Consider the following 24,426-nt stretch of genomic DNA (forward strand, 5'->3'; position numbering starts at 1 on the left):
TTATACAATCATAAGTATTGAGTGATTGTAAATGGACAATTGCACTTTGAATAATATTTATAGCTTTTAGGAGACCTGCTGCCACAACAAAAGGGACCATTTATTTTTCCTAATGTAGGTAATGCATTGCTTGGGTCAGTGCCAAAGACGAGTCATACCCACACAACCAGCTGAGGGGGGCACAGGTTACACCAAGGTTAAATTTCCAATTTTATATTAGTTTTTTGTGTGCCAATTTAAAAAATACTGTTATATTAAGCTTTATTTGCTCTCTATATACCTGACCAGGGATCAGGTGCAGAAAAATACAAAATCCAGCAGATCATTCGCAGGATCGGATTCTGATGTCAACAATATAAAATCCAAGGAAATCAGAGAAAGAAAATAAAATCCTGGATGAGCTAGTTTAAACTACTCAGTATTTAATCCTCTGACCCTCTAATCTGACCCCCTGCTTTAGAGAAGCAAAAACTTTGGCCCAAGTCTAACGATCAGGATTGGAGCCCTATTTCCAACCCTCATCGGACAAAACAAAACATGCTGCAGAACTCAAGTCAGCATAGCAATCCTCGGAGAGAGCAGCAGAGAGAATCTGTGCAGAAGCCATGCCCCTGATAACGAAGGCAGGAGCCCATGGGATTCAAGGAAATTTAGCAAATTGGATCCAAGATTGGCTGAGTGGCAGGAAGCAGAGGGTGATGGTTGAGGGGTGTTTTTCTGACTGGAAACCTGTGTCCAGTGGGGTCCCACAGGGATCAGTGTGTGGCCCTTGCTATTTGTGGTTTACATAAATGATTTAGACTTGAATTTAGGATGATATGAAAATTGGTGGGGTGGTAAATAGTGAGGAGGATAGCCTTAGAGTACAGGAGGATATCGTCAGACTGGTGAGATGGGCTGATCCGTGGTAAATGGAATTCAATCCAGGTAAGTAGGAGGTGATGCACTTGGACAGGACAAACTAGGCAAGGGAATGCATGATAAACGGCAAGACCCTGGGAAGCACCAAGGATTAGAGGGACCTTTGTGTGCATGTACATCGGTCCCTTCAGGTAGGTGGATAAAGTGACTAAGAAGACATCTGGTATACTTGCCTTTATTAGCCGAGACATATTTAAGAGTAGGGAGGTTATGCTGGAACTATATAAAATGTTGGTTAGGCCACAGCTAGAGTATTGTGTGCAGTTCTGGATCCACATTATAGGAGGGATGTGATAGCACTGGAAAGGGTGCACAGGAAATTTACCAGGATGTTGCCTGGACTGGAGAGTTTTAGCTATGAAGAGAGATTGGATAGACAGGGGTTGTTTTCTTTAGAGCAGAGGAAACTGAGGGGAAACATGATTGAGATGTATAAAATTATGAAGGCATAGATAGAATAGACAGGAAGAAACCTTTCCCTTTTGCTGGACGGATGATAACGCCCCTCCCTCCACCGCTGACGTTTTAACTATCTTTGAAGAAGTCAATAAATGTCTTCCATCTCCCGGCAAGCTCCCTCACAGACACACTCGAGGCGAACTTGATTTTTTTTCAGTTTAAGAAACTCCGCCAGGTCGCTCACCCACACCCCCAGCTTCGGCGACCCCAAGTCCCTCCACTCCAGCAAAATCCGTCTGACAGGAGGTAAAGGCCAAGACGTCGGCTTCTCTCGCCCCATGGACTCCCGGGTCTTCCGACACTCCGAAAATCGCCACTTCTGTACTTGGGGCAACCTTGACCTTCAGTACTTTCGACATAACATCAGCCATCTCTGCCCGCTCCATCCTATCCCTCTGCACCCAGATCGATATAAATTCCCCCCTGACCACTGCCTTAAGCACCTCCAATCGCGTGGCGGCCGAAACCTCACCCATGTCATTCAGCTCCACATACCCCCGAAGGGGAGCCCTCACCCGCTCACACACCTTCTCATCTGCTAGCAACCCACATCTAATCTCCAATGCGGGCGCTGGGTTCCTCCCCGGTCCGCTTGTAAGTCCACCCAGCACAGCGCGTGGTCAGAGACCACAATCGCCGAGTCGACCACCCCGCCAGCAGAGTCTCGTCCACCACAAAGTAATCGATCCGCGAGTACACCCTGTGCACATGGAAGAAGTACGAAAATGTCTTCGCCCTGGGCCTCCCAAGCCTCCAGTGATCCACCCCCCATGCACTCCATGAACCCCATTAGCTCCTTCGCCACTGCCAACAGCCTCCCCTATTGCGGACCCGAGTGATCCAATCGCGGCTTGATAATCTTTTAAAATCTCCTCCCCATGGACAGCACGGTGGCGCAGTGTGTTAGCCCTGCAGCCTCACGACGCCGAGGTCCCAGGTTCGATCCCGGCTCTGGGTCAGTGTCCGTGTGAAGTTTGCACATTATCCACGTGTTTGCATGGGTTTCGCCCCCACAACCCAAAGATGTGCAGGGTGGGTGGATGGCCACACTAAATTGCCCCTTAATTGGAAAAAATGAATTGGGTACTCTAAATTAAAAAAAAAAAAAAATCCCCCCCCCCCACCCCAACCCCATAATCAACTGTTGTGAGTCCAGGCCCGGGATTTTCCCCAACACCCGCCTCATGAATTTGACATTGTCCCAATTTGGGGGATACAAGTTCACCAGAACTACTGGCATCCCCTCCAATTTCCCGTTCACCATCACAAACCTTCCCCCCCCGGATCTGCCACTATATTCCCACCTCACTTGTTTATTAGCACCGCCACTCCCCGTGTCTTCATATCCAACCCAGAGTGCAAAACCTGTCCAACCCACCCTTTCCTCAGCCTTGTCTGCTCCCTAATCTTCAAATGAGTTTCCTGCAGAAATGCCACAACTGCTTTTGAACTCCTCAGGTGTGCGAACATGCGCGACCGATTGACTGGCCCATTCAGCCCTCTCACATTCCATGTGATCAGTCTGGTCAGGGGGCAGCCTGGTCAAGGGGCACTCCACCCCCCTCCCCTGCCGATCTGCTGGCTGGGTCAGCCCCTGGCCCACGTCCTGTAACCCGCCAGGCCTGCTCTCGGATGTCCATCGTCACCAACTCCCTCCTATTGCACATCAACAGCCCCACCCCCGTCAGCAGTTCCCCCCCACCCCTAAACAAAACAACAATCCCACCCCCCTCTATAAAGCTTTAACCACCTGATCGCCCCCCCCCCCCCCCCCCACTGCGCTGCCATGAACTAGCTCGCCCAGCTAGCCTGGCAGCCCCCGCCCATGGCGCCAAGCACCCTACCCCCCACCGATTCTCCTCCCCCCAGCTCGCACACTGCCATAGTGTAAACAACAATAGCAATGAAAGGAAGAAAAAAAGAAAAGGTGCACTCACCGTTCACTGTCCTCCGGCCTCCCACCAAGAACCCCATAAAAAAAGCTAAACAACTCCGAATAGAAGAGAGGTTCTCCCCTCCCTAACCATCACCCAAAAAAGAACACAAAGCAACACAACAAAAAGAGGGTCAGGGAGAACCAACACCACCTTACATTCCCTCCAAAGTCCACAGTCCTCCCTCTCCTGCAAGTTCATTGTTTCTCAAGAACTCCATTGCCTCCTGCGGTGTTCCAAAATAATGCTCGCGGTCGTTATGGGTTCCCAAAGGCAGGCCGAGTACAGCACCCCAAACCTCACATCCTTCTTAAAGAGGGCAGCCTTGACCCGGTTGAATTCAGCTCTCCTCTTTACTAGTTCCACGCCCAAGTCCTGATATGCCCAGGGCTCATTACCTTCCCAGGTACATCTCCTCGTCTGCCCGGCCCACCGCAAGATCTTCTCTTCATCCAAAACCCGGTGTAGCCTCACCACAATTGCCCTCAACAACTCGTTCGCCTGCAACTTCCTCAGCAGCATCCCAAGCGCCCGATCGACCTCCAGAGGCCAGTCGAAGGCCCCCTCCCCCATTAGCTGCGCCAACACCTTGGCCACAAAAGGGTCTGTGTCCGCTCCCTCGATGCCCTCTGGCATCCCCGCTATTCTCAGATTCTGCCCTGGGTGCGGTTCTCCAGATCCTCCGCTTTCTCCTTGAGCCACTTCTGGGTCTCCAGCAACATCCCAATTTCGGCCGCCAACAAGGTAAGCTGCTCTTCGTGCTCCCCCACCACCTCCTCCACCTTCTGGATGGCCTGGCTTCGAGCTTCCAGCCTCAGCTCCACACGGTCGGTCCCCGCTTTCAGCGGGTCTACCACCTTCGTCAGGTCCTCCTGAGCCTCCTTCCTCTGTTGGCTGAACTTTTCATTGAGAAAGTCCACCAATTGCTCCGTCGACCATTGGGCTGGTCTACCATCTTCCCCCCTGTGTCACACAAAGTGTTTACTGCTCTTGTAGTTCCTTCCTTCTAGACCCACTTCTGGTCCGCGGATCCATCCACCCAACTCACCAGTGGAGTATAGCTTTCCTCCACCACCTCTGCATCTTTTTGATAAGTGGCAGGAGGTTTAGAGGGGATTTGAGGAAAATCTTTTTCACCCAGAGGGTCGCAGGAGTCTGTAACTCACTGCCTGAAAGGCTGGTGGAGGCAGAGACCCTCAAAGCATTTAAGAAACATTTAGATGTGCACTTGTGATGTCAAGGCATACAAGACAATGGGCCAAGTGCTGGAAAGTGGAATTAGAATAGTTAGGTGGTTGCTTTTGACCGGCGCATATGTGATGGCCAAAGGGCCTTTTCTGTGCTGTAGACTTCTATGACCACATATGGCACTAGCTGCTGTATTCTGTTAAGAGTAAATGTCTAAAAGCTTCTAAGTTGTTAGTGAAAGAGTTCAGGAGTGAACGGGTGAACGTGTGGTGTGTACGATGGTAAACTGGGTAAGGTGGCAGCTGGGTAGGGTGATGAGATAAGATCAAGGGGAAAACTGGGGACAAAGTGGGGGTTGTTGGATAGTGGAGGCTCGTTAGGTCAGGTTGGGTGCCGCGGGGAGCGAGCGTATCATCGGCAAACAAGACCTATAGTCTGGAGGGTGCGTTGCCCTTAGCTAGTGCAAATGTCACGGATATCTTGTAAAAACCTAGAAAGTGACGAGGAAAATCCAATGTTGTGGTCCATATTGGGAGCAATGACAGAACAAAAGAGCTGCTGCTGAAGGATTATCAGAAGTAGGAACCAATTTTTTGTAAAAAAAAAGAGAGGCTCTCAGATGTGGTAATCTTAGCATTATTATATGAGCCACATACTAATTAATATAGAGATTGGCAGATCAGGAAAGAGTAATATGTGGCTGTTAGACAGGTGTGAGAAGGATATCCATTTCATGAGCGCGGTAAATACAAATTGCAATGTGAATGAAGTGCATTGTTACCAGAAGAAGAATTTGATGAGACTGGACGTTCAGTGCAAAGGAGGAAGGAAGTACTGCTTTTGGCCTTCCACACTTGTAATCATTGTAGATAGCTGAGTCAGATATTAGTTCAAACTAGAAACCTATACAAGTACTTAGATTAATTAAATTAGTTTAGAAAAGTGAATTAATTGCATAGAACTTTAATAATAAAAAATATATAAAACATGTTTATGACAATGGTGTGCCGCATCTAGAAGATGTGGAAGTTTGTGGACAGCAGAGTCATCCTGGGCAATGTACGCAAGTTGAGGAACTTCAGCTTAGAATGATCAAGCTGGAATTTGAGTTACAGACATTGGAATGTGTTGAGCGGTACAGGAAGCCATTCAAGTGAAGGTAGTGTAAAGAACTGAAGGAGTGATGGGGAAGGTCATGGCAGCCACGACTAGGTTGTTGCACCCCACTCCCTGAATTCTTTAAAAACATTTTTATTTCTTTAATAACTTTAGAGGACAAGGAAACCAGGACTAAAACAAAGGGGAGTAAGAAAAGTGAGGCAGAGAATCCAAGGGCCAGATTCAAACAGGGCACAGTGAAAAATATTGGGAGTTAAACAATTCATTTTTTTCAATTAAGGGGCAATTTAGCGTGGCCAATCCACCTACCCTGCACAGCTTTGGGTTGTAGGGCGAAACCCACGCAAACACAGGGAGAATGTGCAAACTCCACACAGACAGTGACCCAGAGCGGGGATCGAACCTGGGACCTCAGCACCGTGAGGCAGCAATGCTGCCCTGTAGTTTCCTCTATTAAGATTCTGGTCCCCAGTCTCAGAATCAACTACTTCACTCTCCATCTTGATGAAAATTTTAATCATATTATGGTGGCTCATCCCCCAGAGGTCTCGCACAACTAGATTGTCAAAGATTCAGTTCTCATTACACAGTACCCAGTGTAGGATGGCCTGTTCTCTAGTTGGTTCTTCAACGTATTGATCCAGAAATCCATCCCATATACACTTCAGGAATTCTTCCTCTATGGCATTGTGGCTAATTTGATTTGCCCAATCTATATGCAGATTAAAATCACCCAGAATTACACATGTTCCTTTAGCGCACGAGTCTCTAATTTCCAGTTTAATGCCATTCCCAACATCACCACTGCAGTTTGGGGGTCTATATATGGCGCCGGGGTTTTGGCGGGGGCGGAAATCGTGCCGCACCGGTCAGCGGGCGTTGGCAGCGGCGCCCCCGGCGATTCTCCGGCCCGCGACGGCCACCCATTTTAGGCCGGTCCCGCCGGCATAAATTAGACCTGGTACTTACCGGCGGGACCTGGCTCTGCGGACGGCCTCTGGGTCCTCGGGGGAATCTGGCACCGGGGGGTACCCCCACGGTGGCCTGGCCCGCGATCGTGGCCCACCGATCCGCAGGCGGGTCTGTGCTGTGGGGGCACGCTTTCCCTCCGCACCGGCTTCTGTGGACCTCCGCCATGGCCGGTGCGGAGACGAACCCCCGCGCATGTGCCAACTCGCGCCGGCCGGTGGAGGCCCTTTGGCGCCGGTTGGCACAGCGCCAAGCCCCTTCTGTGCCGGTTGGTGCGGCGCCAACTCCGCCGGCGCCGGCCTAGCCCCTGTAGGTGCGGCGCATTCCGCGCCTTCCGGGCGGCCCGAAGACGGTGTGGTTCACGCCACTCCTTGGCGCCGGGCCCGCCCGCCCCGCCGGATAGGGGAGAATCCCGTCCAATATCCTTCCTCACTATTGCAGGAATTTCCTCTTTAATTCGCAATGCAACCCCATTGCCTTTTCCTTTTTGTCTCTCCCTCCCAAATACTGAATATCTCTGGACATTCAGTTCTCATCCCTGTTTACCCTGCAGCCATGCCTCTATAATCCCGATTATATAACACCCATTATGTTTATTTGCACGATTAGTTCATTTGCTTTATTACGAATGCTTCGCGCATCAAGGCACAAAGCCTTTAAGCTTTTCTTGTCTCACTCCCAATATTTTTCACTGTGCCCTGTTTGAATCTGGCCCTTGGATTCTCTGCCTCACCTTTCTTACTCCCCTTTGTATTTGTCCTGGTTTCCTTGTCCTCCGACTCCTCGTATAGGTTAGCATCCACCTGCCATTTTTGTTTAAACCCTCCCCAATCACTCTCGCAGATACTCCCCCTAAGGCATCAGTCCCGGTCCTGCCCAGGTGTAACCCATCCAGTTTGTACTGGCCCCACCTTCCCCAGAACCAGTCCCAATGTCCCAGGAATCTGAAACCCTCCCTTCCCCTCACACCATCTCTTCAACCACGTATTCATCTTTTTTCTACCTGATTAAACTAGAGATGCTAATCCGAAATGAGGAAGCAGATATCAGGAAACTAGCAAATATGACTGCTAAAGAAACAGAATGGCAACCAAATAAATATGAAAATAAATAATGGGAAGGGATTAGCCATAAAAGTAGGTGTATACTACAGACTACCTAATGGTGAAAAGGATGTGGAGGAAGAAATGTGAAAAAAAATGTAAATATGCATGCAAAATGAAAAAAGGCAGAAATAATCCTGCAAAATGTTAATGTCCCCCAAAATAAATTGGCAAGGTGAGACAGCAAAATGGATACATGGAATGGAGCTTTTTCACTGTGTGCAAGACTCTCACCCAGTATATTAAAAAAGAGCACTGTTGTAATTGGTGATGGGAAATGAACTAGAACAGCCAAGAGTGATAAGTGCAGGGAGCACGTAGGTAATATTGATCACAGCACGGTAAGATTTAAATGAAGGATCAAAAAGCGCACAAGTAAGAAAGGTCAAAGTAAGACATAAAAGTGGAAAAAAGTATGAAATAGAATAGAGAAGTATTTAACTTATGATCAATAGCAACCAGGAAAAATATATCCCACTAAAAAGCCAGCTGATTAAGACACCCATGGATAAATAGTTAAGAAAATTGTAGCTAAAGAAAAAAAACATACACTAACTATATGGACAACAAAGGAAAGGGCGGCAAAAGGGAATATTAAAAGTTTAGGAAAGTAAAAAAAACAACCAGGAAGACAAAAAAGAAACCACAAAATTAAATTATCATGGAATATAAAATAAAATAGGGAGGCATTCCAGAGACAGAAACAATGAAAAAAAAGTCAGGATACGACAAAGCTACTGAGAGATTATCATAGAAGTTACAGTGCAGGAGGAGGCCATTCAGCCCATCAATGCTGCACCGGCTCTTGGAAAGAGCACCCTACCCAAGGTCAACACCTCCACCCTATCCCCATAACCCAGTAACCCCAATGGTGTGGACGTAGCAGAGATAATTATTTTGCCTTGGTATTAATTGTTGTGTATTGCACTGATTGAGACTAACACATGCTCAGCGACAGGGAGCCATTATTGAAGAGAAAATAGCAGAGAGGGCAATATAAAAATAGCTAGGATCTTGTAATGATGCTTCTCACTTCCAAAACAAATTATACATTAACATGTAACGTAGAAGTTCCACGAATACAATATGATTAAGCCAAAATCAACATGACCTGAAACTTTTAACAGCTTATTTAACGGAGGTTATGTTAAACTTTCACAGAACACTGGTTTGGCCTCAACTGGAATATTCTGTCCAGTTATGGGTGCCACACTTTAGGAAAGCTGTGAAGGCACTAGAGGGAGTGCAGATTCACAAAAATGGTTCCAGGGATGAGGGACTTCAGTTAGGTAGATAGACCGGAGAAGCTAGAACTGGTTTCCTTGGCGAAGAGAAGGTGGAGAGGAGATTTGACAGAGGTATTCAAAATCATGAGCTATCTGGATGGATAGGGAAAAACGGTACCCATTGGTGGAAGGATTGAGAACAAGAGGCACAGACTTAGAGAAGCAATGGAGATATGAGGCAAAACGTTTTCATGCAATGAGTTGTTGGGATCTGGAGTGCACTATGTTAAGCAAAGATATTGAGGGAAATGGGCCACAGATCACCCATGATCTCATTAAATGGTGGGACAGGCTCAAGGGGCTAAAGGCCTACTCCTGTTCCTAATTTCCGATGACAAGAAGTAATGAAAATAACTTATTTCATTTTTCTTCTTACATGCATTCAATTAACCTATCAAGCACTTACTCTTTGAGTATCTCCTTCCATTTTTATTAGTTTGATTCTACTTTCTCACAATTTCAGGTTTGATATAAACTCCACTTAATGGTTGGGACTGGGACATTGATTGAATTGTCTCAATCAAAGAACTTGGGCAGGATTCTCCGTCCTGCCGCACCCGTTTTCTAGTGAGGTGCACCCCAGCTGGCAGCGGGATCTTCTGTCCCAGCAGTTGGCCAATGGGGTTTCCCATTGTGGGCACCCCCACGCCATCGGGAAATCCACGGGTGTGGGAGCGCTGCTGGCGAAGCGATGGATCCCGCCGATGGAGATCCAGCCCCCTGACTTTACTCTGCTGGATTCTGTGATATCAATAAACTTGCAGTTCCTTTTTGACTTTCACTTTTGACAGAAAATTGGTCTATAGGAGGTTTCTCATGCTCTTCCTTTGTCAGATGTCTGTTTTAAGCAAACAAGCTACACAACATTGATGGAATCTCTCTGTCCAATCTTCACTAGATATGTGAATGTACCTGTCTCTTTATAACAATTCCAGTCACATACTTCTCCTAATCACCTCAGTGGTTTTTCATTGTGACTGCCTGACCAAGTGTTATGTCTGGGGTATCACGACTCAGTCACTTTGTCTTTTCCCTTTCTTTGTGATTTATATCAGGCTTAAGCAAACTAAACCTTGTCCTAGCAGCATGTTTAGGCACAAACCTGTGCAGTGAGCAAACGGTTCTATACTGTGGGTTTGTTTCATAAGAGAACAGAAAATTGGCTAGCCTGTGTCGAAAAGAAACATGGAAATTACTGGTCAGTTAGCCACTTTGCAGGTATTTCTGCAAAATAACTCTTTATATTCTGTATATTCCTGTGTGCAGCACCATTCGATGCTCGGTTACATGGCAATATTAGAGACTCAACATTTATTAACTTGGCATAGCTATCAACCAAATCAAGGTACACTTTCCCTTGAACCTCAAAGAAGTTGCAATGTACACATTCCTGTGGTTTTCATGCGTTTGACCATGGAATGAAAGGAACCTCAGTTGGATCATTTCTCATTCTGAGACAGATCTCACAACTTTTCACTCACTCTTCAATATCTCTATTTATCTATCTTTGGACAGCAGAAACAGCTTCCTACTATTGTTTAAACGCATACTATCCTTGGGCACTCTTGATGACCTTCCTCGAACAAGGTGGACACTCCCATATTGATGTCCCAATCTCTCACTACAACAGGGGGTTCCGGCGAGTTGTAAAAAACGGGGTTATGTGCAGCCTCGGCCGTGCATTCCCCGTTTACGCCCCTTATTGAAAGCGAGTCACGGTGAATAGCCACGTGTTTCTCGGCACTGCGAGTGTCGGGAAACACACGGCTAAATGCTCTCACTTGGGGACTTTGTTCCCTTTTGGGAAGATCGTGCGCTAAGTGTTCCTGCTAGGACTGAGTAACATGTGATTCGCGTTTCCATTGGTGGCGCTATTCATTCTGCGATTTAGGGCATGCCAATACGTCAGCACCCTGACGGTGCAAATTGAAGCAATTCCCAGCCCAGCGGCCAGTGTAACCGCTCGGGTCACAATTATTGCGAAAGTGCCTGACAGCACTCCACTTATCACACACGCACTGCAGCCAAGAAGATGGCTCAGAGAAGACTTGCCATCCCCCCCCCCCCCCCCCCCCCACCCATCCCCACCCCCACCCCCACCATCACAATTTCTGGAGTCTGAAGTGGAACTCCTGCTGGATGCCAGTGAGGAGAGGAGAGATACCCTCTTCCCCCGGGTAGGCCGCAGACGGATGTGGCACCAAGTCAGTTCCCGTTACAGCCCCCAGTAAGCCTGACAAGTTTTGAAGATTCTTTTTGAGATTCTTTTAGCCTCCCCCAATAGCCCTGATGCCCAGACTCCACTTGTAAATACTTGCACCAATTCCCACCCGTGAGACCTTTGCCTAAGAGGGGCGGTGCATAGCAGAGGTGGAGCATGAAGTGTCCAACCCGCTAATGATATTTAAATCCATGCAAATGATGGTGTTGCATGGGTCTGCTGGAGTGGGGCTCAAACTTCAATAATGCCGCCAATGAGGGACTGGAGCGAGGTGACTGAATTGGCAACAAACGCAAACTGCGATTTTTCTATTGCGCGCTACTCTCGCTGCCGACGTCACAAATGGAGAATTAAGCCCGTGGACTTTAATGTCACTTTCTCGGTCTTACTGCTAATCGGAATGTCATCTACAAAGTGGCACACTCCTTTTATCCCACTTAGTACCTGATCCATGATGTTCTGGAACACTATAGGAACAGTAGACACTCAAAATGGTAACCTTTCATACTGGTGCCACTCTTTTCCTAAACGCCTTTCCATTGGCTAAATTAGAAAGCAGATCTTCTCTGGCAGCCAGTGGGTACGTATCATTCTCGAGCACTTGATTTACCATCGGTTTATAATTTTCACAAATCCAAACAGACCTGTTTTTTGAACTATCAAAATAAGTACATCCCATTCACTGTTCTTCACCTTCATAATTGCCCATGTTTTTTCTAATCTATTCAGCCCCTTGCTTACTTCTTCTAACTGCATGATAACCACTGATTGAACCTTGCAAAATGTCAGCTGTACATTGTGCTTTATCTCGACTTCAGCCTTGTGATGCCTACCTTTCTCATTTTGTCATCCTTGTTCAAAGATCGCTTTGTGCTCTCTTAGCAGTTCCTCAATGACAGAAGTCTTACTGATCCCTGCTGTAAATAACTCAGCCTTGTTTAACCGTATTTTCTTCAGCCAATTTCTTGCCATCGGTCAGACTTTGTTCCCTCATACTGGAAGTCAAGTAATAGAATGTGCTTTTGTATTCCACCCCTGTATTGTATCACTAACTTGATCTAACACTGGAATATTGTTACTAGTTAGACAGTTTTACAACAGTTTTGCGCAAGAGGATGTGACTTAGGGATTTCTTGTGCTTGCTTTCTGAGATAACAGAGCTGCAACTGTAACAACGATGAAAATAAGTTGTGCGTTACTGTGGACGCTGGAATTATAACTTCAGCCCTATTACTCTCATCTTCCATGTTTGGTTTTTCTTGTTTTCGGAGAGCAACACTTGATCTTCCGGTTCAATAACATCGAATTATTTCCAAATTTATCACATGCACATTTGAGGATTCACAGGCTACTAAACCAGCTTTAGATCTACCATAACCTCTACCTGCTGCATGGCTGTGACCTTTTACATTAACTGTTTCCTCTATGCCGTCTGACTATGATGGACTTTCCCACTCATTGTGACTGGAAATGGAGGCATTCAATTGGTTGGTAGCTATCATGACAATGGCAGCAACTAAATTTCTGACTCGGAGATGGTGAACTTGGCCAGTTTCCTGCTGAAATCTTTTGGACCTACTCTACTGGCTCCCTTGCAATCTGTAACTTGCTGTGTCATTCCCATGGCCGTGACCTCGTCGGAGGCCTACTTCCAAGTCAGCTTAGGGCCTTTGACCAAAGCTTTGCCTGGATTTGATTGTTCTTCAGGCCTCCTACAAATGAGGCCTAAGGTCAATTTCCAAGTTTGTGTCATACCCACAATGACAAGGGTTTCTTTAATTAGAGGATCTGCAACAGTCTCACTTAGCAATTGCTTCCTTTGATGGAACATAATTTGCATTGCAATCTCATTCTTAGCTGTGTACAAGATGGGTCCAGAATTTCATTAATTTAAATATATTCCATCAAACTGGTTTCTTTCGGACAACATTTTAAAACTACATCAAAAGCATCTGGCCTCATCATGGTGAGGGAAATATTTACTATATCCTCATCTCTCATCTTATTCACCTGCAGCCAAATGTTAACATTTGATTCGTAACTATACTAATCCTCCGATAGAGTCGCATTCTCCCACTGCCCCCACATGTGCCTTCAGTGCAATTTTCTTTCAATCACATACCGTGCTGTGTGTACCTGATGTGCACACGGAGCAATTTTTCAAATTGCTCAAATGACCTCAAAATCAACTTTAAGAGTTCCAAAAATGTGACACAATGTCCACTAGTCCTTAATTTCTCAAATTCAATGTGAAAGAAAATTCCATCCTGTCCTTGTTGTCGTCCTTCTCTGTTTTGTACTGAGCAAGACTAACACATGCTCAGCTACAGGGAGCCATTATGAAAACAACACGATTTATACTTCCCCAAACAGAGAGAACAGTAGAAGAGAGGGCAATATAACAAAACGCTCACAGCTTGCAACATGCTACCTTTACAGGGAGATATCGGAAAATATCAAAAAAGCTAGGCATTTAAGATCAAAAGGAGAGATAAAAAATGAATTGACCTTAATGAGAAAATCTTTGGCCCAGATGGATCGCATCGATGAACAAAGAGGTTTAGCAAGAGGTTACAGAGCCACTATTAGATATATGTAAATATTCATTGGAAGAGGATGTATAGCCAGGAGAATGGTAGATGGCTAATGTGATTTCTATATTTAAAAAAGGAAGCTGGAACAAATCCAAAGAAATATAGACCACAACATCAGTGGTAAGAACAAGTGTGGAATCCTCACTGCAAATCTGAAAATACAGTAACGAGTGACAAATTTTAAAAAGAGGTCAATCTCGCTGAATTCTGATGTACTGGATAGGATTGCTCAGGTTAATATTGTTCACATAATACCTTTTGATAAATCCCTTGATAGGAGTAGGCCCTTCAACACTGCTCCTCCATTCAATAAGATCATGACTGATCTTTACCTCAACTCCATCTCTCCTCCATCCCCATTTCGCTCTATTCATTTAGCATTACAAAAAAATCCATCAGTCTCCACCTTGAACATACTTAATGATTGATCATTTACAACCATCTGGGGTACAGAATTCTAAAACTTCGTAACGCTCTGAACCAAGAGATTTCTTCTCAACTCCGCCCTAAATGACTTGCTCCTTATTTTGAAACAATGCTTCCTGGTTCTGGACTGCGCAGCCAGACTCATAACTAATGTCAGAATATGCGAAGTCAGGCACCTACGAACAGAATGAATAGCAAGCTGGCCACAAAGCTGAAAACGTCAGTGTTATGTTATTCGGCTTGGCAAATGGTAGAATGTGGCACAGTGGTTAGCACTGCTGCCTCACAGCGTCAGGGTCCTGGGTTTGTGTGGCGTTTGGCACACACTCCCAATGTCTGCATGGTTCGCCTCCGGGTGCCCCGGTTTCCTCCCATAGTCCAAAGATGTCGAGGTTATGGGGATAGGGCAGCAAAGTGAGCCTAGGTGGGGGTGTTCTTTCAGAGGGTCGGTGTAGACCCAACGGGCTAAATGGCCTCCTTCTGCACTGTAGAGGTTTCATGGATAAGGATTAGTGCTGGGAGCACTATTTACAATGATCTGGATTCAGGAAATGAAAATTAATTTCCAAAATTTGCAGATGACATCAGATTGAAATAAAAACAAACCCTGTGACAAAGGAAGGTATTCATTAATTTGCAGAATGGCAAAGTGTGAGGTGAGATAATCCAATTTTCTCAAAGAACAAGGCCACATACTTAATTGTCAACAACTGTTTGAATATAGTAACGGAATAAAGGGGCCGGGATTCTCCGATGTGGAGGCAGAGTGTTTGCGCCGACGTGAATGCCGTCGTGTTTCACGACGGCGCGAAACGGGGGCGGGGACTGCCGATTCTGGCCCCCACAGGGGACCAGCACGGCGCTGGAGTGGTTCACGCCGCTCCAGCCTCCCTTCCCGGCGCTAACTGGGCGCTGTGCCAACCCGCGAATGCGTGGGGGACTTCCTCAACGCTCCGGCCCCGACGCAACATGGCGTGGGGGTACAGGGGGTTCAGGGGCCGGCCGCGTAATAAAATAGGGCCGGAGCTGGAGCGGCTGGCACGCTGATCGGTGTGCCCCGATCGCGGGCCAGGCTCCATCGGAGGTTCCCCCCCGGTCACCCCACAACCCTACGCCCAGAGTTCCCGCCGGCTGCGAGCAGGTGTGAACGGCGCCGGCGGGACTCTGCTGTTTCTGCGTGGCTGCTTGGCCCATCAAGCCCGGAAAATCGGCGGCCCGGCCACGGATAGCGGCCCGCGACCGTCACCGCGCCAAATGTTCCTCGGAGAATTGCCTGCTGGCATCGGACCGGCACCGCGGGAAAAAATGGCGCGGACGGCAATTCTCCCATACGGCGCGGCATGGGAGAATCCCGCCCAGGGAACTAGGGGTTCAGATGTTGGGCAATGGGGTCATATAAAGCAAACAAAGCATTAGGATTCATTTGTAGAGGGTTTGAATTAAATGGCAGAGAAGCTATTTTAAATTTGTATTCAACCTTGGATAAGCTACATTTGGAGTATGCAGAACAGTAAAAAGGAGATGGAGACACTGGAGATGGTGCAAACAACATATACTATTATACCAGAATTGAACTTCAATCCATCTGGAAAGATTAAACAGGCTTGGAATACTTTCTTCAGAAGAGAAGGCTAAAAGGTGACCTGATAGTTAATGAAAGAGTTTGTTAGGGTAGACATAGGGAAAATATTTCCACTTGCTGACAAGACCAGAACTAAGAGCCATCGATGTACGACAGTCATTACTAAATCCAATAGGGAATCCAGGAGACATTTTACCCAGAGAGTAGTAAGGAAATAGAATTAGTTATCAGAGGGGATAGTTGATGCAAATAGTATAGATGCAGTTAAGGACAAGGGGGGTAAACACTGTAAATGCAAGTCATTTTTTCATTGGAATGATATCTTGATATGGGTAGGAGGAGCATTGTGTGGAGTATAAACACCAGCAGTGACATTTTGGGGTGAATGTCATGCTTCTGTTCTGCAAATCCTTTGCAATGTTTGACACTGCCTATCTAGGAGGGAGTGGGTGTGGTGACCCTCCCAGGTTAAATCACCACCAGTCAGCTCACCCTGTCAAAGGGGAAAGCAGCCTAAGGTCATCAGGGACTATGGTGACTTTATACTTTATTTAGTGGAGATAGTAACCAGAATTAGCTATCTCTGTGATAGTTTCATTTATACACTAAGCCTATGAATCCCTTTAGAGCCCACCAGCTACATTATAATCTGATGACATGCAAGTAAAGCAAAATGAATAATTATGCTCCCAGTTCATCAGAATTCCAGAACTGTGTGTCAACCAGTTCGGTCCTTATCTGCTCAAAGGAAAATGGTGGCAGAGTCTCTTTCCTGATTTTTTTGGAATAAACCAGAACTTTTGCTTTAATTTCCATACAATTTTACTCGTAGCAAATTTAATAATCATTCTCCAAGACCGATAACCCCTCTCCTCCACAGGGAAGATTTTAACATTGACGAGTGCCGTTGCGATCACTGATGCTGCAATGAAGAACTCAGATAGCAGGAGGCTGGAACTGTCGCAAATCTCTTTCACGTTGTTTCCATGGCAACACTGAGTACCACCTTACTGCTCATGGAGGTTAAATGTTCTCTTTGTGGCCTGTGGTACAATGCATGCTGCTGCAGAGGTGTAAGCATGAAACGCAAGCTGAGCTTGAAAACCAGAAGGATCAAAATGCGATATTTAGAACATTCTTAAACTTGGCCTCTTCGAACCATTACAGTTCAAACCTGCTGCTACTCTTTTCTCCCTCATCTGAACCTTGGTAAAACTCAAAGCTTAAAATGGCAACAAGTTATTTGGAGTTTGTCATACTTTCTTATTGGAGATAGGCTACCCAGAGAGCTGATAGAGGCTGGGGTAAATAATGTAAAATCACATACTCAGCAAGTCCATCCGCATTTGGAAAGGGGAAAAGGAGCTTAATGTTTAGGGTAGGGACCTTCAGCTCAGGAAGATATCTGTTACCTTATCTTATCTCTGCTTAATGCATCAGTCAATAAAATAAAGGCTGCTCGTCAAATATGGTTAACACTAGGACAAAGTGTCACTCAAGGTGTTCGTGCCAATCTGGCATGTGCTGGGATGATATAACCCAGCCCAATCACTTCGGCTGTGAAAAGGCAAGAGAAGGAAAAGGGAATAAAAATTCCTCCAAAAATAGAAGGAAATACTGAATGTGAATGAAAGCTGGTAGGAAAATGTAGGAAATAGCTTATGGTGGGAAGTAAAGAGGGTAGTCGAGTCCTCGAGGGGAAGACAAAGATATGCCTCTGAAGTTTGTATTAAATTTGATTGCAACTATGTAGGAGATCGAGAGGAGGAGCTGAAATGGTGTGTATCAAGGTCAGAATCATGCTCGCAAACAAAACAGAGCTGTTCAGCAAAGCTGAACTGAATCAACATTTGTTATCCGATTATTTGGGAGAAACATATTTGCTTCTGGTTGGTTCAGAATAAATGACAAGAGAGACTCAGTCTTCTTACAAAGTGATGATCAGGAAAACACTCGATGCACGGTTGGACAACAGCTTCACCACGCCAGGACAGAAACATTCTCTTTCATCCTCTCTTCTACACACTGTCCATAGTGTAGTGCAGTGCAGGAGGCCATTTGGCCCATTGAGTCTACACCGACCCTCCAAATGAACACCCCAACTAGGACCCTAACCAACCCTTCCCTGAACCCTACCGAACCTGCACATCTTTGGACTCTACGGGCAATTGAGCATGGCCTTCACTTAACCTGCACACTTTGGTCTGTGGGAGGAAACCGGAGCACCCAGAGCAAACCCATGCAGCCACGGGGAGAATGTGCAAACTCCACACAATCATCCAATTGAACTGGGGTCCCTTGCATTGAGGCAGCCGTGCTAACCTCTGTGCCAACCCATTGTCCTCTAGAGAAGAGTGAGTGTGAGAAAGATTAAGATGGTATCCCTTAGCATTGCTGCCTCACGGCGCCGAGGTCCCAGGTTTGATCCCGGCTCTGGGTCACTGTCCGTGTGGAGTTTGCACAGTCTCCCAGTGTTTGCGTGGGTTTCGCCCCCACAACCCAAAGGTGGATCGGCCATGCTAAATTGCCCCTTAATTGGAAAAAATGAATTGGGTAGTCTAAATTTATTTTTAAAAAAGAGATGGTATCCCTTTCAGACTTTTGTGTTTTGGAGTAACAAAGTTTTTGTCTTACAAACTAGCATACATTTTAAAAATTACACAAGTTACTTTTAATTCCAGGGCTCGAAACCCTAGGCGAAATTCTCCCAAAACGGCCCGATGTCCACCGACTGGCGCCCAAAACGGCGCCAATCAGACGGGCATCGCGCCACCCCAAAGGTGCGGAATGCTCCACATCTTTGGGGGCCGAGCCCCAACATTGAGGGGCTAGGCTGACGGCAGAGGAATTTCCGCCCCGCCAGCTGGCAGAAACGGCCTTTGTTGCCCCGCCAGCTGGCGCGGAAATGACATCTCGGGGCGGCGCATGCGCAGGAGCGTCAGCGGCCGCTGACAGTTTCCCACGCATGCGCAGTGGAGGGAGTCTCTTCCGCCTCCGCCATGGTGGAGACCGTGGCGGAGGCGGAAGGGAAAGAGTGCCCCCACGGCACACGCCCGCCCGTGGATCGGTGGGCCCCGATCGCGGGCCAGGCCACCGTGCGGGCACCCCCCGGGGCCAGATCGCCCCGCGCCCCCCCAGGACCCCGGAGCCCGCCCACGCCGCCTTGTCCCGCCGTTCAAAAGGTGGTTTAATCCACGCCGGCGGGACAGGCAATTTATCGGCGGGACTTCGGCCCATCCGGGCAGGAGAATCCAGCGGGGGGCCCGCCAACCGGCGCGGCCCGATTCCCGCCCCCGCCGAATATCCGGTGCCGGAGACTTCGGCAACCGGCGGGGGCGGGATTCACGCTAGCCCCCGGCGATTCTCCGACCCGGCGGGGGGGGGGGGGGGGGGGGGGGGGGGGGGGGGGTCGGAGAATGACGCCCCCTATGTGGTGCTGTCTCCGAGCAGAACTGGATAGATAATAGATGTATTAGCAAATCACCATGCACATCACACCCAACAGTTACTCACATTCAAAATGCACTGTCGACAGAGTGGTGATAATTGTCAATATACAATTGTGCACTGCTCACTGCAATGGAAATGGATAGATTCAATGTCAGGTAGTTTGAACACCAATTCATCTGTGCATCTAGCCTTAACTTGTTATATCTGACAACATCAAATACTGGTGATTCCATGCTCTTGCATCGGACTTGGAGCTGTCACTGACATGATCGGTTTTCTGGTAAAATTAATTCCAGCTGACGGACACAAGGCAAATCTAGAACATAGAACATACAGTGCAGAAGGAGGCCATTCGGCCCATCGAGTCTGCACCAACTCACTTAAGCGCTCACTTCCACCCTATCCCTGTAACCCAATTATCCCTCCTATCGTTTTTGGTCACTAAGGGCAACTTATCATGGCCAATCCACCTAACTTGCACGTCTTTGGACTGTGGGAGGAAACCGGAGCACCCGGAGGAAACCCACACAGACATGGGGAGAACATGCAGACTCCGCACAGACAGTGACCCAGCAGGGAATCGAGCCTTGGACCCTGGCGCTGCGAAGCCACAGTGCTATCCACTTGTGCTACTGTGCCGCCCATAAAAAGACTTTGTTGTAAGACTTCTTACTGTGTCCACCCCAGTCCAACGCCGGCATCTCCGCATCATCATTGTACTTTTAATTCCAGATTTTTATTGAATTCAAATTTCACCATCTGCCTTGGTGGGATTCGAGCCCAGGACCCCAGAGCTTTACCCTGGGTCTCTGGAGTACTAGTTCAGTGACAATCCCACTACACTACTGCCTCCCCTAAAATTAATGGCACTCAGGTTATCTCCTAACAGCTCCTTCAAATTAAACCCCAACTCTAGTGGTCCAGTTCACTGCATACACAAATCCTGTTGTGTTTGCTAAATCTCGCGAGAAGGCCAAAACTGGATTTGCGCCATCTTCATCTCGATCCCCTGCCGGTTAGGTGATCAGGTTCACACTCAGTGAGAGCATGAACCGGATTGCCATGAAGTTGAATACATTTTAATGTAAATAAATGGCTTTACGCCGTAGCATCCGTCCACGATGTATCCTCCTCCCCCGGCAGGGCGACATAATGCTGACACAAATCACTTACTAGTTTTCAAAAAGGATAACTATGTCGGGGGTGTGGAGGTGCCTGGAGGCCCAGGAGGCTGAGGGACAAGGCTGGGCACTGCCTCCAGAGAGCAATGTCAAGTCGACGGTACCAAGGGGGCTCTGGTGGTGAGCCCCAATGATAGACATTTGCTGGTGATAGTGATCTTTCGCTGGAAGTGCTTGAGTGGACAAATTGACTACAATGCCCTGGAAAGGTTTAGCATAGTTTGCTAGTTTCGTACTCTATACCATTATTTATAAAGCCAAGGATCCCATCTTTTTATTTTAACCTGTTCATGGGTTGAGGGTGTCGCTGGCCAGGCCAGTATCCATTGGCCAAGTTTCATTGCCCTTGAGAAGGTTATGGTGAGCCTTCTTCTTGAACCACTACAGTTGTGTGTGCTCTGCAGAATGTCTGTCAGGAAGGGAGTTTCAGATTTTGATCCAGTGATGATGTAGTGAACATTGAGGAGGATAATAACAGATTTTATAAGAGCATAGACAGACTGATGAAATGGGCAGAACAGCAATTATATTTCAAAGTCAGGATGGTAGGATCATGGAATAGAATTGTCACTTCTCCAATCTTGAATGTGGAAGACCCACATTCCTGCGACCACTCTGTGAATTCTTTTCTTCACCCTCTCTAAAGCCTTCAGCTCCTTCCTAAAGTGCAGTGAACAGAATTGGATGCAATACTCCAGTTGAGCCGACACCAGTGTTTGAGAGAGGTCATCATAACCTCCATGCCTTTGTGCTCTGTGCCCCTATTTAATCCCTGGATGCTGTCTGCCTTTTTAATCACTTTCTCAACCTATGCCGCCATCAACAAATTGTGCACATATTCCCCCAAGTCTTCCGGTTCCTGCAACTTCTTTAGAATTGTACCCTTTAGCTTCTATAGCCTCTCCTCATTGTTCTGACCAAAATGTATCACTTCACATTTCTCGGTCTTAAATTTATCTGCCTGTCCATTCCGCCAAACTGTTTTCTTGTTGTCTATCTCAATCCTTTGTACAGTTCACAATACTTCCAAGCTTCGTCCTCTGCAAATTTTCAAATAGTACCCTGCACATTCAAGTCTAAGTCACAGTTTCATAGAATTTACAGCCCAGAAAGAGGCCATTTGGCCCATCAAGTCTGCACCGGCCTTTGGAAAGAGCACCCCACTCAAGCCCACACCTCCACCCTATCCCCGTAACCCCATTTAACCTTTTTGGACACCAAGGGTAATTTATCATGGTCAATCCACTTAACCCGCACATCTTTGGACTGTGGGAGGAAACCGGAGCATCCGGAGGAAACCCACGCAGACACGGAGAGAATGTGCAGGCTCCAGACAGACAGTGACCCAAGCTGGGAATCAAACCTGGGACCCTGGAGCTGTGATGCAACTGTGCTAACCACTATGCTACCGTGCTGTCCAAAGTCATTCACATACAAGGAGAAACATGGGGAACATCAGGGTGTACCTTCCTCTGGACTGAAAATAACCTTTCATTCCTCTCAGTTTCCTGTCACTCAGTAATCTTTGGACCCATGTGGCCACTGTCCCCATTATTTTTGCTCCATAGTTCCCACACCGCTTTATTCTTTGCAATCTCCTTTACATCTTTCCCACTAGTTGGTTGCCGACAGAATAACACAGTAGGTTAAAACACCGCCATCATGAGTACCAAATTATTTTTTTTCTAATTAAGAGGTAATTGATTGTGGCCAATCCACCTACCCTGCACATATTTGGGTTGTGGGGGTGAGATCCACACAGACACAGGGAGAATGTGCAAACTCCACACAGACGGTGACTCGGAGCCAGGATCGAACCCGGGCCCTCGGTGTCGTGAACCTCCAGCGGTTCTTAACTCAACTAAAAAGCTTCTGCCCTTGACCACTAGAGGACATCCTCTCTTTCAACACTATACTCCTTCATACTGCCACTCCTTGCAATCTTTCCCCATTGTTCCTGTACATTTGCTCCTGCAGTAAATTCTTACCACATTTCATGCATTTATTGTGTATCTGAATTAGATTTCACTGTATTTCCCCTTGGTTTGACCCCCCCCCCCACTCCTTACTTCATAAGATAATAAATTCATAAGACAAAGGGACAGAATTAGGCCATTCGGCCCATCGAGTCTGCGCCGCCATTATATCATGGCTGAAATGTTCCTCGTCTGTTACCTACAATGCTACAGACCAAGAACTGAATTGCAAAATCAGCCCGATCCAGGAGCAGAAGTAGGCAATTTAGCCCCCCGAGCCTAAACACCCACAGGCTGTTCCCATCCTGGCCTCAACTCCACCATCCTGCCCGTTCTCCATAATCCTTCAACCCATTACCAATTAAAAATCTGTCTAACTCCTCCTTAAATTTACTCACTGTCCCTGCATCCACCGCACTCTTGGGTAGAGAATTCCACAGATTCTCAACCCTTTGGGAGAAGTAGTTTCTCCTCAAATCTATTTTAAATTTGCTACCTCTTATTCTAAGACTATGACCTCTCGTTTTAGAATGCCCCACAAGAGGAAGTGTCAGCTCCAGGTCTACTTTATCCATACTTTTTAGCATCTTGTATACCGCAATTAGATCTCCCCTCATTCTTCTAAACTCGAGAGAGTATAGAGCTTACCTGCTCAATCTCTCCTCATACGACAAAACCCTCATCGCTGAAATCAATCCAGTGAACCTTCTCTGAACTGCCTCCAATGCCACTACATCTTTCCTCAAATATGGGGACCAAAACTGTGCACAATACTCCAGGTGCGGTCTTACCAATGCCTTGTATAGTTACAACAACACTTCCTTACCTTTATACTCAAATCCTTTAGCTATAAATGTCAACATTCCATTTTCATTCCTTATTATCTGCTACACCTGCATGCTTGTTTTCTGTAACTCATTCCCAAGGCACCCAGATCCCTCTGCATCGGAACGCCCCAGATCCCTCCGCATCGGAGTGCCCCAGATCCCTCTGCATCGGAGCGCCCCAGATCTCTCCGCATCGGAGCGCCCCAGATCCCTCCGCATCGGAGCGCCCCAGATCCCTCCGCATCGGAGCGCCCCAGATCCCTCTGCATCGGAGCGCCCCAGAACCCTCTGCATCGGAGCGCCCCAGAGTCCCTCCGCATCGGAGCGCCCCAGGGTCCCTCTGCATCGGAGCGCCCCAGGGTCCCTCTGCATCGGAGCGCCCCAGGGTCCCTCCGCATCGGAGCGCCCCAGATCCCTCCGCATCGGAGCGCCCCAGATCCCTCTGCATCGGAGTGCCCCAGAGTCCCTCTGCATCGGAGTGCCCCAGAGTCCCTCTGCATCGGAGTGCCCCAGAGTCCCTCCCCATTTAGATAATAAGTTGCCTTTCCATTTTTTTGACCAAAATGCATGACCTCCCATTAATTGGTGGCACGGCAGCACAGTGGTTAGCACTGTTGCTTCACTGCTCCAGGATCCCAGGTTCGATTCTCGGCTTGGGTCACTGTCTGTGTAGAGTCTGCACGTTCTCTGTGTCTGCGTGGGTTCCTCCGGGTGCTCCGGTTTCCTCCCGCAAGTCCCAAAAGCCGTGCTGTTAGGTAATGTGGACATTCTGTATTCTCCCTGTGTAATCGAATAGGCCCCGGAATTTGGCGACTAGGGGCTTTTCACAGTACCTTCATTGCAGTGTTAATGTAAGCCTACTTGTGATAATAAAGATTATTATTTTGAATCCATGTTAAACTCCATCTGCCACATTTTGTCCTGCTCTCCTAACCTATCTATATCCATTTGTAAGGTTCTTATTTCTTCATTGCAACTTACTGTTCCACCTATTTTTATATCATATGCAAATTTGATTATAGAACCTTCTATCCCTGTATCCAAGTCGGTAATAAAGATTGTAAATAGCTGGGACCCAAGGACTGAACCCTGTGGCACCCCACTAGTTACATCTTGCCATCCAGAAAAAGACCCATTTATCCCGACTCTGTCTCCTGTCCGTCAGCCAGTCTTCTATCCAAGCTAATAAG

General features: G+C 47.2%; 1 protein-coding gene across 2 annotated transcripts in view; it reads right to left on the bottom strand.

The window, feature by feature from the left end:
* ipcef1 (interaction protein for cytohesin exchange factors 1) overlaps positions 1–24,426 on the bottom strand; it is a 218,963-nt gene that overhangs the window by 178,568 nt on the left and 15,969 nt on the right. The window contains exon 1 of one of the 2 annotated variants that reach the window (XM_072507731.1): positions 12,034–12,116. The exons of the other annotated variant lie outside the window; for it this stretch is intronic. Coding sequence (XP_072363832.1) covers positions 12,034–12,042 — 9 coding nt within the window. The 5' untranslated portion in view covers positions 12,043–12,116. Of the gene's footprint in view, positions 1–12,033; positions 12,117–24,426 lie in introns of those variants that run through there. 2 annotated transcript variants of the gene reach the window in all.

The sequence above is a fragment of the Scyliorhinus torazame genome, chromosome 1 (assembly GCF_047496885.1).
Source record: "Scyliorhinus torazame isolate Kashiwa2021f chromosome 1, sScyTor2.1, whole genome shotgun sequence".
Classification (NCBI taxonomy): domain Eukaryota; kingdom Metazoa; phylum Chordata; class Chondrichthyes; order Carcharhiniformes; family Scyliorhinidae; genus Scyliorhinus; species Scyliorhinus torazame.